This window comes from Rhea pennata, chromosome 8, assembly GCF_028389875.1.
Source record: "Rhea pennata isolate bPtePen1 chromosome 8, bPtePen1.pri, whole genome shotgun sequence".
NCBI lineage: Eukaryota > Metazoa > Chordata > Aves > Rheiformes > Rheidae > Rhea > Rhea pennata.
In genome coordinates, this window is record NC_084670.1 from 38,221,518 (window position 1) to 38,239,738 (window position 18,221).

The window sequence follows — 18,221 nt, forward strand, 5'->3', positions numbered from 1 at the left end:
ACGAGCTCCCATGCAGACACTCATTTTGTTTACCCCCAAATGTGGGCAAAGGGAATCCCATATCCTATCAGTGCACAGGAGGGAACTGAATGCCACTCCAGCCCTGGAGCTTCTCAATGGGCATCAGATGTATTGATGAACTCCTCTGAATCAGTCCCTGACGCACAAGTAAATGAACTCCCTTCTTCTCCCTGCGTCTAGGTGTCCTGTCTTCCTATGAGATGGGAGCAGGACCTTCTAGAGTGGGACGTTTCCACCTCTCTTAGATAACCATCCTCTGATAAGACCAACTGCAAGGCTGGACTCAGTCTCTCTCCACTCTTTTGGGAAGGACCGTTGCTGATTATTTTAGTCTGCTTCAGTGGACCTTTAATGTGACCCTGCTGCCTTTCAGGAGCTGTCAGTCCTGGAGTTCTGAGGACATCTTGAGTGTGCACAGGGGACAGAGACAGTCATGCTTTCAGCTGGGACTCTGCTTCTGAGCTGCACCTGGCTCCTGTAACCATGGTAGCCTATGGCAACCTGACAGATACTGCAGTAAGAGCTCCGTCCAGGAGCAGCTCCTCTTAAAAGAGCAGCAAGACTCAGAGCCAGGTTCTTTCTCCCTCTCTTTAACTGAGAAGTTAAAGACAATTGGGAGTGAGAGGATGGCTGAGAGCTCCCTGCAGGAATAAGCCTTCACAGCCCATGACACAGTAAGTCTCTGGCTGCAGGGCAATGCTGCTGTGGTTCCTGGCAGGTTCTTCTGCAGCTGGCACCTTCCACAGCTGAAAGGGTTTCTCAGGGTGGCTCTCCCAGCTTCTCCTGTTTGGAGCAGGTGGTGCTTTAGGGCAGGGATTCATTGCTATGTGGTCAGAGGGACAGGACATCACAGGACATTGCAGGGGTGTGAAGCCAGGGAGTGCACCCGTGTCTGCCCAGCGCTGTAGTTCAGAGCAGTGTCCCTGTGCCCCATGGTGTTGTGTGCCTGGGGCAGTGACTGCGCTGCCTGTGAGGGTCAGCACTCAGCCCACCTGGGAAGGTCCCCAGAGTACTGTGGGGGAAAGTTCTTGCTGGAAGGAGTGATCCCTGGCAGGGCAGATTCCTTCTCCTTCTCCTGTTTAGATGGTGCTGTGTGGGTAAGAGCTGCTCTCAGCTCCAGCTCACCCCTAGGATATTTCCAACAGATCTTTGCCAGAGCACAGTCAGGGCAGGGAAAGAGGTCACCTTAAAGATCGGGGGCTCTCCTGGGTCTGTGTTTTCATTTTCCTGCTGTTTGCAGAGTGCTCACTCTGCAAACATAGGGCAGAGAGAAACAACTCTCAGGAGGAAGGCTCCAAGCAGTGAAGATACGATCAGTGAAGGAGAGGAAACTAGAACGAAAAATGCTCTTAGAGGGGTAATTTGGAGACCTCCCTGTCATCCCCTACAATTCAATTTATAAGCAAGCGCTGTTGGGCCTCCTCTCCCATGCAGCAGACCCTCCGCCCTCACAGCCAGGGGGTCTAGGTCGTGACTGTCCTCCTCGGCAGCCTGAGCTCCAGCCGAGGAGAGAGGCATCTCTAACTGCAACATGCCCATTTCCTAATGTGTGGCAAAGGGGCTGAGAGCCACTGTCCTGCGATGTTGCCACCTGGGAGGTGGTGTGCACAGCTGGGTGAGGGGAAGGCTTTTCTGAGTGCCTGTCTCTCCATTACTCTTTGTTTTTTCCGGTGGCAGGAGCAATAGAGCAACTACTCCTTGTTTCCTCACCTCTCTGTTCTGGTCTGGTTTTGCTCTCCTGCTCTCTGGGGCTAAGGAGGGGGTTCACCTGCAGTTGAGGCAGTAACATCACATTCCCACTACATTGCCTGGAGAATCATTGCAGATAGTACAATGATGTGAGGGCAGGGTCCTTCTCAGTTGGAAAGACACATTTAAGAAGGATCGGGTCATCCCCTGCCTTCACTGCACTGTTTCCCTCCCTTGGCAGAGTGGGAGCTGGTGTGATTGATCCAGATACAGACACCCAGTTCAAGATGGCAAAGCCTGGAGAGATGAACCCCTCAGAAGTACCTTCTCTTTCCTGCACAGCTGCCATGAGCGCTGTGTTTGTCTCTCATAATGATAAAAAGAAAATATTCCCTCTGGATTGCCAGACTAAATCCCCTTTCCTCAGCTCAGGGCACCCATCCCCAGGTATCCTCACCAAATACACGAGGAAGTCTGACACCTCCATTTACAAACCCCGGTGGAGCAGGGCTAACTCCTCTGGAGCTCATGGGCCGAGGCCTCTGTGCTGCAGGGCACCCTCAGCACAAGCCGGAGGTCTGGAAAGGAGCTGAACAAGGTAAAGGAGAGAGGCAATGTGGCAGGTTCTACGAGGACTGGAGTGGGTTTTGCCCAGAAAAGCCTGTTCTATCTTGCCAATGCCTTTTCCTCCTTGCACAGTGCCCGGAACCAAGGCAGAGCCAATGTCCAACAGCAGCTCCCTCAGTGAGTTACTCCTCCTGGCATTTGCAGACACTCGGGAGCTGCAGCTCTTGCACTTCTCACTCTTCCTGGGCATCTACCTGGCTGCCCTCCTGGGCAACGGCCTCATCATCACAGCCATAGCCTGTGACCGCCGCCTCCACAACCCCATGTACTTCTTCCTCCTCAACCTCTCTGTTCTGGACCTTGGCACCATCTCTGTTACTGTCCCCAAATCCATGGCCAATTCCCTGTGGGACACCAGAGCCATTTCCTACTCAGGATGTGCTGCTCAAGTTTATGTATTTGTTTTCTTGTTCGAAGGAGAGTATTCTCTCCTCACAGTCATGGCCTATGACCAATACATTGCCATCTGCAAACCCCTACACTACAGCACACTCATGGGCAGCAGAGCCTATATCAAAATGGCAGTAGCTGCTTGGGCCAGTGGTTTTCTCTATGCTCTCCTGCAAACTGCCAACACATTTTCCATACCCCTCTGTCAAGGCAACACAGTGGACCAGTTCTTCTGTGAGATTTCCCACATCCTCAAGCTCTCCTGCTCACACTCCTACCTCAGGGAAGCTGGGCTTATTGTGGTTAGTGCCTGTTTATTCTTTGGGTGTTTCATTTTCATTGTGCTGTCCTATGTGAAGATCTTCAGTGCTGTACTGAGGATCCCCTCTGAGCAGGGCCAGCACAAAGCCTTTTCCATGTGCCTCCCCCACCTTTCTATGGTCTCCCTGATCATCAGCACTGGCCTGTTTGCCTGCCTGAAGCTCCCCTCCCTCTCTTCCCCAGCTCTGGATCTGGTGGTGGCTGTTCTGTACTCGGTGGTGCCTCCAACAGTGAACCCCCTCATCTACAGCATGAGGAACAAGGAGCTCAAGGATGCACTGAGGAAAATGATTTCATGGACATTTTTCAGCTGTTGTTAAATTGCCATTGCTCTGCACAAATGACTCCTGCTGTGTCTCGTACCAGGACTGAGCTTTGTTTGATCACTTGGTTTTTATTATTGCTGTTATTACTGTTGTTATTATTATCACGTTGCTACAGAAACGGGTGGATTCATTCCACTTTTACTGAGACTGCTCTGTCTCACCTGCTACCCATATAAAGTTGTGTCTAACACTGGGTCAGAGCTGACTCTCTCGTAGTATCCTTCTTATAAAGTAGGTTCTTCCTGGGGCCTTGCCTGAAGGCTGGGCCCTTCCTCCAAAGCTGTAGTCCCTCAGGCCCTGTCCACAACACATCCTTGATCACATTCACCCTGTGTGCTGGTCCTTACCCCAAAAGTCACCCCCAGACAAGGCTCTCTGCTCAGCTGGAGGGCTAGGCATGCAGCTGTGAGCCCTGGGAGGATAAGCACCCTCCTGGGTCCTCTGCAGGGCTGCCAGGGAACATGCAGAAGAGGTCCTGGAGCTAAATCCTGGGCCTGTAGACCATCCTCCTCCCATAAGGGCCCTCAAGCAGGGTGCCACAGGGCAAAGATCCAGCCTAGCTTCTTGTTTCATGAACAGAGAGGAGAAACTGCCCCAGAAACTCCTCACACACCCAACTCCTCTGACCAGCTATTTTCCAGCACCAACCATCCACTGTAGTCCTGGTGAAAGGTGACCTTTGAATGTGATCAGCTCCATTTGCCTGCTGGGCTCAGCACCTGCATGAGGGAAATGACCATCTTGCCTGGCCTTTCTGTGGGTCCAGATGCCAGCAGACCCCAGAGCATGGCCATTCTGCTAACCCTGGGAGGACAGCATCAGGGCTGGGCAGGGGCTAAGGACTGGTGGGAGGTGGCCATACAGGAGGGTCGTGGTGGCCAGGGCACCAAGGGCTGTCATGGGGACCATACTGGAGGCATGTTTCCCCCTAGAATGCACCCTGTCCTGTGCTGTGCTTTCAGAGCAGGCCCTGGGGCTGCATGCAGGGCAAGAGGGCTGGGCCAGCACCAGGATAGGATGCAGATGGGAGCCATGGCACTCTAGAAGCTCCCACACTGTGGAATCCCACAAGTGGCCCCAGATCACAGTGAGACAGGGCTCCCCTTTGTTGTTGCTCCAGGGAATCAAAGGAGCACCCTGGGTGGGAAGTGCAGGGTGGGCAACACCAGCTGCAATGCTCCTGGTAGCCCCTCTGCAGACGGACCAGCTCCAGATGATCATGGAGGGGACTCCCTGCTATTAGTCTCTCATAGTCTCTCAGGGGCAGTCTCTCTCCTGTCCTGTGTCACCATCTTCTCTCAAGAGCACTACTGGGTGTGTCACTCCCTACCCAAGTGTGGAGAAGAGCTGCTGGAAGTCTTCTCTTCTCACCCCTGCTGCCTCACGTCTGCCCTGACATCAGCCCACAGGCTCTGCCCTGGGTCATTTTTACGTCTCCATACACTCTCATCAGAGACTACACAGGGATCTGCAGCACACAGGTCTGCTTGGAGCTGGCCACCATGGCCTGTCTGTGGTCCTAAGATCCCAGCAAGGTTGTGCTTGGAGGTGAGGCTGTGATCGTCCTCGATCAAAGCAGATGGGATGGTCTGCCTGGGGCCAGAGTGATGGGGTAGGAAAGGACAAGAGGCAACAAGGACAAGCAACAAAGGTAATTTCAAATGAGTTTAAGGAAAAACAAATAGTAACCATGATAGCTGAGTAGCACTGGGGAAGGGACCAAGAGATCTTTAAAAAGTCTCCTGGAGAAAGCATTTACCAACCGATATAACTGTGAAGTTAGCCCAGCTCAGAGCAGATCATGGTCCTGGAGATCTCCAGCAGTCCCTCTGTAGTGAGAACCCCCACAGAAGGTCTGACCAGGAGTCAATGACTGGCAGAGTACATGGTAGCAGGCCCAGCGTGTGGAATTGCACATTGACCAAATTCTGATCAGAACCAGGCATGCATATTCGGTTCTGTCTGCAATGCCTGGCTGCTTCCCAGACAGTAGCTGGCACATGGCTAGCACACCTAAGATAAGGAAATGGTTCTAGTAGATAAAAGTGGGGGGCCCTTGGAATACATCGGGAGAGTCCCACCTGGGCATCTAAGCCATGCATCCAGCCAGTGCCTCCAGCAGTCTCCTGCCAGCAACATCTCCCCTCACGGTTCCCAGTTTTCCCTGTTCAGCTTGAAGTGTAAATCTTTTATTAACTCTCTCCTGTTCAGCCCCGCACAAACTCTGAGTGTCTCTCTCCACTGGTATCCAACCCTGTCTTGTTGCCTTGCAGTCACACCAAACCAACGCTTGCCATCTAATTCCATTCCATTTCATTCCATTGCAGTCCATTGCAGTCCAGCCAAGTCCAGGCAAGTCCAGTCCATTCTATACTTTAACATTTCATTATGTTCTCTTGCATTTTCCACCAGGCAGGATGGCTCCATCTTGTGTGCGGCAGCACGGGGCATGGCAGGGCCTTGGGGCAGCCTGGCGCCAGGTGCCTGGGCAGTGCGGGGCCCCGGGGCCCAGTCGCTGCCCCGCAGGGCTGGGCTCTGCCGCAGGGGCCCCGCAGGGCTCCTTGCTGCCCTGTGCCCTGGGGCCATGCTGGGCGCGGGGGGCAGCCCTGGGGCCTGTGCTGGTGCCAGCCCTGGTGCTGGTGATGGGGGCCCTGGGCATGACCGGGGCACTGGAGCCCACGGGCAGCATGCTGCTGCCCCCAGGGCAGGGCAGGGCAGGGCCGTGTCCTCTCACCCCTTCTGCCCCGGCCCCCTGACATGCTTTTAGTGAGCTTGCAAACTGTTTTCCCCTGTGGGTCCCATTGCTGAGCTTCAAAACTGGTAATTGCTGTTGGTCACTCTCTTTGTAGAAGTAGGATATAGAACAGTATAGGACAGGATGTAGTCTTCCTCCCTGAAGCACCAAACCAGATTCTTTGTTTTTAAAAGTGCTCAGCAAGATTTTTTGTCCACAGTGCTTGAGAGGGAGATGAGATGCCATAAAAGAACAAACGTGCCCTTAATACACATCATCCAGAGAGCTTTATCTGGGACCCTGGTCCTTGCCAGTCTCCAAAGCCATGGGGGAGATTAGGTGACAAATCTGGGGGAGCGTTCCCCTTTTCCATGAATTTTGTCCAGTTTTCCTTCTGGCTGAGCCTGGGGAAAGCAGTTCTCATCTCTGGAGCTCTGTTGGTCCTTGGGCTTTTCAGCATCACCTCGGGGCAGTGCGTCTCCCCTGGGTACAGCCCCTGACACCTTGCGTCCCCCTCGTGCCCTGCCTCTCCTGGGGTACTGTACTGCCTTGGTGCCCTGCATCTCCCACCACACCTGCCTATCTTGGGAGACTGTGCAGCCCTGGCTCCCTGAATCCCCCACATTTTTGACCCTAGGATTCTGAGAACATGCTCACACACTGCAGTGCTGCTGTCCAAACTCTGGGGCAGAGCCTGTAAGACAGTGCTGCACCTCAGGACCTGCATTTTGGCTCATTCAGGTGTTTGTGAGGTGATCAACTTCCCACTCTGCAGCTGCTGGTGTTTGAGAATGTCCCTACAACCAGCCTTCCTGCTCTTCCTCATCTCTGCCCTGTCCCGGGACACTCTTGCAGAAGGGAGGCTCCATCCCCCTTGAATACTGTGAGAGATCACAGAATCACAGAATGGTTGACACTGGAAGGGACCTTTGGAGTTCCTCTAGTCCAACCTCCTGCTCAAGCACAGTCACCTAGAGCATTCTAGACAGGATTGTCTCCTCTCCAGGTGCCTTTTGAATATCTCCAGAGAAGCAGACTCCACAGCCTCTCTGGGCAACCTGTTCTAGTGCTCTGTCACTCTCACCATAAAGAAGTTCTTCCTTATATTCAGGAGGAACTTCCTGTGTTTCAGTTTTTGCCCATTGCCTCTTGTCCTGTCACTTGCCATCACAGAGAAGATTCCAGCTCCATCCTCTTAACACCTTCCCTTAACGTATTTATGCACACTGATAAGATCCCCTCTCAGTCTTCTCTTCTACAGGGTAAACAGGCCCAACTGTCACAGCTTATCCTCATAAGAGAGATGCTGTGATCCCCAGGCCTGCACCCTTAGCTTTCTGCCCTGTCTATTGTGTGTCTGCTCAATCAGAAGGAAAGTTGGGCAGAATTCACGGGAAAGGGGAAAACTTCCCCAGATTTGCTACTTGTTCTCCCTCATGGCTTTGGAGACTGGCATGGACCAGTGTGCCAGAAAAAATCCCTCTGGATGATGTATATTAAGGGAACGTTTACTCTTTTTTGGCATCTGTATCTGTACTAGGTGACACTTGATGGGAATGGTCCATGTTGTAACTTTTTGTATCTGTACTACCTGATACTTGGTGAGAATGGTCTAGTGTTGTAACTTTTTAGTGCCTAGAACTATACCGCTGTGTTAAGCGGGATACAAACAAGTAACTAACAAGGTCTTGGAAATCTGTGAGAAAGAGCAGCGGTTGGTTACATATTGATTCTGTGGCTGGAAGCCACAGAATCACCATGAGAAGCAGTCAACATGAAGGTCAGAAGCTGAAGAGTAGTGAAATAGCAACCCCCAAAGTCAAATGTGGCCCCCAAAATAAATCTGCTTGCATGCGCAGTATCATAGTCCGGTTGTGCAACTTCGGCGGAGTTGGGCTAGACTCCCTGCACTTGTTGGCCCCACGTGCCGGGACTCCCGCCTACCGCAAGTAATCATAAATGCCAGAGTTTTCTGAAGGAGGGAGAGGCTGCTACACAACAGAGGACCACGTTGCCTCCTCGGGGACGCCCGAAAAGATTGTGCCTGCCAACTCTCTCTCATCATGCAGACAATCAGGGCAAGCGTTGGGGTGGTCCTTCTCAAGATTACCATCGGGTCGGTCTGTTTGTAAGTATCTACTAATAAACTGCTTGCTACTGAATAGTGTTTGTGTGTGTTTGTGTGTGTGTGTGTGTGTGTGTTTGTGTGTGTGTGTGTTTGTGTGTGTGTGTGTGTGTGTGTGTGTGTGTGTGTGTGTGTGTGTGTGTATGAGTTTGTGCTGGCTTGCCAAACCAGATGTTTGGCCCCCGGGAATCTAACTAGAAGAGAAGTTCTTGAATTTAACACTTCTCAGATCTGTCCAGCAACAAGTATTTTTAGGCCAAGAGCATGCTAGTTGCCTCCCTCCCTTACTAGTGAAGGCTAAGGAGGAATACTACACGGATACGTTGTCAGTGCAGACACTTTTTTCTTCTAATGTAGCACAATCCTAGAAAGTCTTTGCTTATAATGCAGTAGTATCCCCCAATTAGACCTTACTTAACCATCTGGTTACTCCCCTCCAAGTTCAATCCAGTGAATTATAGCTGGGGGGAGAGAGACTTGAGGATTTGAGCTCTTCTTGCAGGCCTCTGCACACTGTCCTGAGCTGTGATAAATAATAATAAAAACGCTATCTAGGGGCTGATATCCAGCACGAAGTCTGGATAATGTTTAGATAATGTGAAATTTAAAAGGAAAAGATCTTCCACAGTGGAGACCTCAGAGGTACTCTTTCAAGTGGCAGTGATATAGTGCTACAGCTTTTAAAACTGGCAAACTTCAAAAGACAGAATATTTCTTCAGACCTTTAAAACCACTTCCCCCAGATGCACAGTGACTACAGCGAGCAGTGATGCTCAAGCATTTGCCTTGTGTGGCTGCACAAACCTGATTCGGTATTGGTGGTAACCTTGACTTGGGAAGATTCTGTGAGCCCCCCACAACTTTCCTTATCCTTACGAACAAGGCTCGTTCCCCCAGCCCCTCCTCACAGAGCAGCTGAGCCAGCCCCCGGCCTCTTTGGGGCCTGCCACTGAACTCACTCCGAGTGACAAACAGCGTTCCTCTACATGGGGTCCAACTGGATGCAGTATCTAAATGTGCTCTAACGATGCTGAGTAGAGGGGAAGGATCACCTTCGATCTCCTAGCTATGCAGTCTAGGACGCTGTGGCCTCCTTTGCTGCCAGGGCAGGCTGCTGGCTGATGTTTAGCTCACTGCTACAAAGACTCCTACATCCTTTTCTGCTGAGCTGCTGCCCAGACAGGCACTCCCAACCCCTATCACTGCAGGGTGTTGCTCTATTCCAGGGGCAGGACCTGGCATTTGTCCTTGTTGAATTTCACAGACGTCCTGACAGCCCATTTCTCCTTCCTGCTGAGCTCCTTCTAAATGACAGCCCTCGAGGTTATGACTGTTCCTCCCAGTTAGGTGTCTTCTACAAAGGTGATGGGATTCCCATTCTGCAGGTCACTGAGGAACCTTTCCAACAGGACAGCATATGGGGCATGCCCCTGCATACCCCACTTTTACCTGGCTTCCCAGTAAAGCATGACCCATCAGGAAAGCCCTCTGAGCTTGATCATCCAATCAGCTTTTTGCCCATCTGGATGTCTACTGGATATCCACTGTTCTCCCTTGCTCCACAAGTGCTGGTCTTCTATCGCAGAAGGCAATCAGGTTGCTGAGGAATGTTTTACCTTCAGTAACTCCATGCTGACTGTTCCCAGACACCTTCTTCTCCCTCATGTGTTCAGAAATGTGATCTGAGAGGACTGGCTTCCTGACACACTGAGTCAGGCTGAAAGTGCCCGCAGCTCCCTGGTTTGTTTTCGGTGCCTTTTTAGAAGAGAAGCTCCAGATATTCCTCCTTTTGTTCACTGGGACTTCCCTGCACACACACACCAGTCTCCACACCTTTCAAAGATCATAGACCTTGCTGTCACAGCAGCCAGCTCTCTCAGTGTCCATGGATGACAGCCATCCAATGTGATAGACATGTTACGGTTTGACTTGTTGCAAGTCATCCTTTATTCAAGACTTAGGCATTGTGGGTTGGTTTTCTCCTCAGGATTCCTGACTGTAGGCACAACAGCCTGGGAGATCTTGTTGGCAAAGACTGAAGATGGGAAGGACTTGAATTCCCCAGACCTATCTGCTTCTGCTTTTGCTAAAATCCCTTGCCCTTTCAGCAGCGAGCCCGCATTTCCTTTTCTATTTTTCTACTGTTACTGAAGCAGTAGCAGCTCTTCTTCCTTTCCTTCACATCCCCTGCAAGTGTCTCTGCCACAGCAGAGCTTTGGCTTCCTAACATCATTCCTACTTTGCCGGATGATATCTCTAAATGTCTCCTTTGCAGCCTCTGCCTTCTTCCCCTTTCCCTATGCTGCCTTATTGCCTTGGAGCTCACGAAGGAGCTCCCTGATTAGCCAAGCTGGGGTCCAGAGAAGTCTCCTAACTTTACAAACTGTTCATATGGAGCATTCTTGTGCTTGACAAGTGCTTAATTACCTGTCGGCTTTCCTGAGCTTCTCTGCACTTCAGAGCTGCCTAACATGGTCCATCCTATGGAAGAGTTCCATACACCCAAGTTACCACTTCACAGATAGGGCATCTCCCCACGTCATCCTCCCTGGTGGTCTCTTCTGAGGAACTTGTACCCTGCCTTTGAAGGACTCCAGTCATGTGAGTGGTTCAACCACATCTCAGTTATTCTAACCATGTGGCACTCCCGTGACAGCTTATGCATCTGCTTTTGCTCCTGGCTGCACCTCAGGCTGCCTAGGTTTGCATATATTTGGGCTTCACCACCACCTCCACCAACAGCAGCACTAGCATGACCTTTATGTGCTTAGCAGGGTTTCTGTGACCTGCTCCTTCGGACCTGCATGCACAGAGATTGCCCTGGACAATGCCTGGTCCAGTGAGGTTTCTGTAAGGCAGAACTGAGCACTCAGAGGGAGGGAAGGGCTGTGAGCAGAGAGGGAAAAGATGAGAGGGAGAGAGAAAGAGCTCCCAGCAGGGACAGCTCCAGGCAACAGAGATGTTCTCTGTGTTTTGCTGCCAGGCTATGAGTTGCTCTCCAGTGCAGGATATGGAAAGGGCTTTTCTGCCTCCACTTTCCTGGGTAAGCTCTGCCTGAGACCCCCAAGTTCACCAAGCCTCTCAGCAGAGTTTGGGGGAATCTGAGCACCCGCCCCCTGCTCAACTCTGTCTGTAACCCACATGGGGGTCAGCAGATAGCCATCCTCTGAGGTTTGCCTGCAAGGAGACCTGCAGGAAGACAGAAGTGGCTGGGACCAGCCCTCAGCTGAGGGGAGCAGCCAGCACTGGAAAGGGGTGATGGGAGGGGCTGCTCTGGGATGATTGCCCTGGGGCAGCTTTCCCAGTGAATGCCTGTGCAGTGAGAACATCTGCAGGAGGTCTGGTGAAGAGTCAGTGATGGGCAGAATACATGAGAGCAGCCCCAGCACGTGCTCTCTACACACTGACCCAATTCCTGTAAAGATCAGACATGCATATTCCATTTTGTCAACAACGCCTAGCTGCTTGGCAGCCAGCAGCTACTCCAGGTCAGCACAGCTGAGATAAGGAAATAGTGGTAGGAGATTTAAGGGGCCTTTAGGATACGATAGGAGTCCTGCCTGGGCGCCCGACCTGTGCATGCACCGGCCTCCCATCAGAGACCCTCCTGGGCAGTTCCCAGAGCTTCCGGTGCAGTTTGGAGGGCAAGTCTTCTACTAAATCTATCCCGACTGACCCCTTATGCACCTTGAGTGTCTCTATATGCTGCTATCCAACCCTCCCTTTCCCACTCCGTGGTCACAGCATGCAACACAGGGACTAGCCAGGCTCTGTTCTCCTGTACCCTCCATGTCCTGGTGCCTTCCCCAGGAGACCTGCATTTTCTCTGCAAGTACGTGGCTCTGTGCTCCCACACTACCTGGTCACATGCAGTAGCTGCCTCCTGGCGTGTTTCCTTTCCCATGGCTCTTTCCAGCCCAGCCCAGCCTCTCCCTAGCTCTCCCCACCTCCCCTGCCCACTGCCCAGCCCACCCAGCAGTGCAGTCCAGGCTAGTGGTGGCCCTGCAGCAGTGCCTGCTGCAGAGGACTGCAGAGCTTTGGGCACTCACTCCATAGCCCCAGTCCCTCTAAAGCAGACAGCAGCTCCAAGGGGGTGGGGGCAGAGAGGAGTGTCAGCCTCCCCATCAGCCCCATGGCTGGGGGCCAGCAATAGCACAACAAAATGGAGGCCAGTCACTCCATGTCTGCACTGCTCTCATGACCAGGAGATCCTTTACCCTGGCTGCCTACAGCCCCGCTGGCCAGCAGTATGCCCATGCTGGCTTCACCAGCTGTTCCTACACCTCTGCCCTGTGCTTCCTACAGGGCCCCAGGCTGGCAGAGCTGCTCTGCAGAGCGAACAAGCTATGTGGCCATGGGGTGAGTCTGTACTGGCTGTGATGGACAGCACAGATGCAGTGGATCAGCATCATTGCACCTGACAACCCCCTCCCCAGGCTCGGTGGCTGTGGAAGATGCCTGGAGCAATCACAGGGCATTTCCAGTGGCTCAGATGTGTCACAGCCCACTCCCTCTCCTGAGATTGCAGAGCCCTCATTTGCTGCATTCCTTGGTTTGGCCCTTTACCTTTGGTTGACTCTGCTTGGTTTTGGGAGTCTCCACTCACTGCTTGTCCGAGGAAATGGTGCCCCTGGAGGTGCGGACACCTCATGACCACTCACCTTCTCCAGGGACACTGGGCACCCACAAGAGAGAGCTGAAACTACTCCTCACTCCCTCACACATCACTCAATGAGGTGATGTTCCATGACTAATGGAAAACACAGTCATGGCAACAGGGCCTTTTCAGGTGCAGTTCCCTGAGTGTATTCCTGGCTCCAGCTTGGGAAGAAGAGCCCAACATTCAGGCACTGTGCTGAGGAGATCCCCTTTTATTACAGAGATGCTGCTTGGGAGGTCAGCTCCCACACAGTGATCAGCAGATTTATAGAATGTTTCTGGGTCCGACGGATGGGGTGTGCACCTCTAGAAACGAGGGAAGAAGTCAAACATTTGTGTAGAAACATGACTATCATAGACAGAACTCCCAAAGGACAAGAGCTGCCAGAGGTAAACCGGGAACTACTTGTGAGGAGAGATGGGCAGCTTATTGCTGCTGAACTAGTACTAGCTGAACCATTTTCCTCAGTGCATCCTTGAGCTCCTTGTTCCTCATGCTGTAGATGAGGGGGTTCACTGTTGGAGGCACCACCGAGTACAGAACAGCCACCACCAGATCCAGAGCTGGGGAAGAGAGGGAGGGGAGCTTCAGGCAGGCAAACAGGCCAGTGCTGATGATCAGGGAGACCATAGAAAGGTGGGGGAGGCACATGGAAAAGGCTTTGTGCCGGCCCTGCTCAGAGGGGATCCTCAGCACAGCAGTGAAGATCTGCACGTAGGACAGCACAATGAAAATGAAACATCCAAAGAATAAACAAGCACTTACCACAGTAACCCCAACTTCCCTGAGGTAGGAATGTGAGCAGGAGAGCTTGAGGATGTGGGGAATCTCACAGAAGAACTGGTCCACTGCGTTAACTTGGCGGAGGGGTATGGAGAATGTGTTGGCAGTGTGCAGGAGAGCATAGAGAAAACCACTGGCCCAGGCAGCTGCTGCCATTTTGACACAGGCTCTGCTGTCCATAAGGGTCCCATATTGCAAGGGTCTGCAGATGGCAACATAGCAATCATAGGCCATGACCGTGAGGAGAGAGTGTTCAGCTGACAAGAAAAAGGCAAATAAAAATATTTGGGCAGCACATCCTGAGTAGGAAATGGCTCTGGTGTCCCACAGGGAATTGGCCATGGATTTGGGGACAGTATTGGAGACTGTGGCAAGGTTGAGAACAGAGAGGTTGAGGAGGAAGAAGTACATGGGGGTGCGGAGGCGGTGGTCACAGGCTACGGCTGTGATGACAAGGCTGTTGCCCCAGAGGGCAGCCAGGTAGATGCCCAGGAAGAGCGAGAAGTGCAGGAGCTGCAGCTCTTGTGTGTCTGCAAATGCCAGGAGGAGGAACTCACTGAGGGAGCTTCTGTTGGACATTGGCTCTGCCTTGGTTCCGGGCACTGTGCAAGGAGGAAAAGGCATTGGCAAGTTAGAACATGCTCCTCTGACCAAAACCCATTCCACTCCTCAGAGTACCAATCATAGCTCCTCTCTCCTTTGCCTTTCCTCAACTGGGGTGTGAGAGTGCAAACAGAAGTAGCAGACTGCCCTCTGTATTTGGTGGGGATACTTGGGAATGGGCACCCTGACCTTAGGAAAAGGGATTTGGTCTGGTGACCCAGGGGAATATTCTCTTTTTATCATGGTGCAAGATGGATACAGCTCTCACGGCAGCTGACTCCAAAAGGGAAAATCCTTGTGAGGGATTCACCTCCCACAGCCTTGCCCTCTTCAACAGCGGGGTCTGTATCTGAATCAACCACACCAGCTTTGACTTTGCCAAGGGGGAGAAACAGTGCAGTGAAGACAGGGGTGACCCCATCCTTTCCAGATGTCTCTGTCCCAATGAGATGGACCCTGTCCTCATTTCAGTTTACCATCTTCACTCTTCCTGCAGACACCGTATTGGCAGTGGGAAATGTCTAGCTCTGAGGTACACATCCTGCAGCAGGTTACATCCACCTGCTTTGTGGAACATTTTAACACTGGTTTTCTCCAGAAATTGGGCTGCACTGGAGGGGCTTTTTAAAATATTTCTGAGGTTTTAGATGCCTCTATCATACCGTGGGAGTATTTTTTGATGAGGCAGAAATCTTTGGCAATTCAGTTGCCCTCAGCATGAGCACCTGCACGTCCCAAGAGGAAAAAGGGCTCACAGTGACTTTGTATGGAGTCAGGGGATCTGGTCTGTCAATGATTCTTGCTCCCAGCTGCCCTGTGTTCTCACCTCTCCCAGCTAAAGGACAACCACACTCACATATTGCTCAAAGAAAGAAACGGCGTGGAGCTGAGAGTGGAAGAGTTCAGTTTCAAAGAGAACATTTCCAAATTCTTCTCTCTCAGCCCAGACATGCTGAGAGTATACTATGAAGAACTCTTCAGAACATTTCAGGACCTCTCTGACTCATATGACCTGCACAAGGACTCTCAGCTACCACAGGTGTGTTACAGGAGAGCTGTGGTCTTCTGGAGGGCAGCTTGCAGTCTAGCAGGACAGCCCAGAGAGACAGTCGGGAGTGCTAAGGATGGGGCATCTCCTTAAGGGAGAGTAAGATCATTCCGCCACTGGATGAAACTATTGCCTAGAAGGTTGGAAGGAGAATCAGACATGTCACTGCTATGAAGCCAACAGGACACAGGACCCACAGGGTCAATACCATAACTGTAGCTGAACCCCCTCCTTAAAACCACAAAACACAAGAGCAAGAAACAGAGCAGCACGGAGAGGTGAGGAAACAAGGAACAATACTGTTATCTTCCTACCAAAGGGAAAGTGAGTAGTGTGAGATAGAGAGGTGCTCAGGAAAGCCTTCCCCTCACCCAGCTGTGCACACCACCTCCCAGATGGCAACTTCGTAGGACAGTCACTCTCAACTCTCAACTCTTGTCACACGCTGGGAAACAAGCATGTTGCAATAAGAGATGCTTCTCTCCTCTGCTGGAGCTCAGGCTGCCGATGAGGAGGCTCATCCCCTGGACCCCCTGGCCTTGAGTAAGGTGGGTCTGCTGGGTGGGAGAGGAGACCCAGCAGTGCTTGCTTAGAGATTGATATCTGCATTGAAGGGGATGACAGGGAGGTCTCCAAATTCCCCCTCCCACAGCATTTATCGTTCTAGTTTCCCCTCCTTCACTGATCATCTCTTCAGTGCTCGGAATTTTTCCTCCCAGGAGCTGTTTCTCTCTGTCATGTCTTTTCCCTGTCAGTACTCTGCAAACAGCAGGAAAATGAAAGCATAGACTCAGGAGAGCCCCCAATCTTTAAGGTGACCTCTGTCCCTGCCCTGACTGTCCTCTAGGAAAAGTCTCTTGGAACTATCCTGGGGGAGAGCTGGAGCTGAGAGCAGCTCTTACCCACACCATCTAAACCGAATTTGAATTTAAGAATGAATTTGCCCTGCTGGAGATCACTCCTTCCAGCAAGAAATTCCCCCCACAGTGCTGTGGAGACCTCTCTGGGCAGGCTGAGTGCTGACCCTCACAGGCAGCGCAGTCACTGCCCCAGGCACACAACACCATGGGGCACAGGGACACTGCTCTGAACTACAGTGCTGGGCAGACACGGGTGCACTCCCTGGCTTCACACCCCTGCAATGTCCTGTGATGTCCTGTCCCTCTGACCACATAGCAATGAATCCCTGCCCTAAAGCACCACCTGCTCCAAACAGGAGAAGCTGGGAGAGCCACCCTGAGAAACCCTTTCAGCTGTGGAAGGTGCCAGCTGCAGAAGAACCTGCCAGGAACCACAGCAGCATTGCCCTGCAGCCAGAGACTTACTGTGTCATGGGCTGTGAAGGTTTATCCCTGCAGAGAGTCTCAGCCATCCTCCCACTCCCAATTGTCTTTAACTTCTCAGTTAAAGAGAGAGGGAAAGAACCTGGCTCTGAGCCTTGCTGCTCTTTTAAGAGGAGCTGCTCCTGGACAGAGACGTCCAGATGTCCTCATGCAGCACCTGACAGGTTGCCATGGACAACCATGGTTGCAGGAGCCAGGTGCAGCTCAGAAGCAGAGTCTCAGCTGAAAGCATGACTGTCTCTGTCCCCTGCGCACACTCAAGATGTCCTCGGGACTCCAGGATTGACAGCTCCTGAAAGGCAGCAGGGTCACATTAAAAGTCCATTGAAGCAGACTAAAATAATCAGCAACGGTCCTTCCCAAAAGAGTGGAGAGAGACTGAGTCCAGCCTTGCAGCTGGTCTCATCAGAGGATGGTTACCTAAGAGAGGTGGAAGCGTCCCACTCTAGAAGGTCCTGCTCCCATCTCATAGGAAGACAGGACACCTAGACGCAGGGAGAAGAAGGGAGTTCATTTACTTGTGCGTCAGGGACTGATTCAGAGGAGTTCATCAATACATTTGATGCCCATTGAGAAGCCCCTGGGGTGCAGTGGCATTCAGTTCTCTACCATGCACCCACAAACTCATAGGATATGGGATTCCCTTTGCCCACATTTGGGGGTAAACAAAATGAGTGTCTGCAAAGGAGCTCCTTGAAAAAGCTCCCATTGGAATCAAACGTGAGGGAAGGTGGGAGAAAATTGTTCACAAACAAACACCTGGTGGCACTGGAAGAGACAGAGGTCATCCAGGATATGTGCCAGTGTCTGCCTGCCTGCTCTGACTGAGAAACTATGAGACGCCAATCCTTCCAGAGCACGAGCTGGGGGCCAAGTGGAGAATCTCCTTGGCCATCTGAAATGATGCTTGCTACCGACAACTCCAAGAGCTTCACTCACTCCGAAGCCAAGACATGTGCAGATCCCAACACTGCAAACAGCTCCTGTGATTCAGTGCTCACACTTGAATTAATGCAATGACAAGAGGCCTTCAGGGCCATGCCAGATGCATGGGGTGTGCAGCACAACCACCATGTGTCCAGCAGGTCCAGCACAGGACCTCCAGGAACTCCATGCCCTTCTGGAGTGGTTGCTGGGCAAGCACTCCAGGGCATCTCGGATTTCCTACCTATCCTCAGATAATTGTTCCGATCACTGTCTTCAGAAAAATTCAATCCCATATACGGTTGCAAAGATGGAAGGCACATCACACCAAGTCTCCACATATTTTCCTACACTCTCAAAGCACAGTTCTCCTGTCTCCAAACTTTTTCTGACTCCCAATGATAAGAACAGGGACTGTGCTAATGATGCAGCCATAGTGTGACTGCATTGCAGGCTGTTCTGGCCCAGCGACTTTCTCAGTGGCACCTTCTCCTTCCTGGAGATCCAGGTCACTTCTGTCACAGGCCCCAAGTTACTGCAGAGTCACCTTGGTTAAAAAACAACTCTTCTGCCATGACTGCATGGCCCAGCCCTGTCTCTCTCTGGCCTTGGGTATTGTAGCATTTA

The 18,221-nt window shown here is 52.0% G+C and overlaps 1 protein-coding gene across 1 annotated transcript; it reads left to right on the plus strand.

The window, feature by feature from the left end:
* The first annotated feature begins 2,432 nt into the window (after positions 1 to 2,432).
* LOC134143776 (olfactory receptor 14J1-like) lies at positions 2,433 to 3,368 on the plus strand. The gene has a single exon (XM_062582062.1). It carries the CDS (start codon positions 2,433 to 2,435, stop codon positions 3,366 to 3,368), a length of 936 nt encoding a protein of 311 aa, XP_062438046.1.
* The last annotated feature ends 14,853 nt before the right edge of the window (positions 3,369 to 18,221 follow it).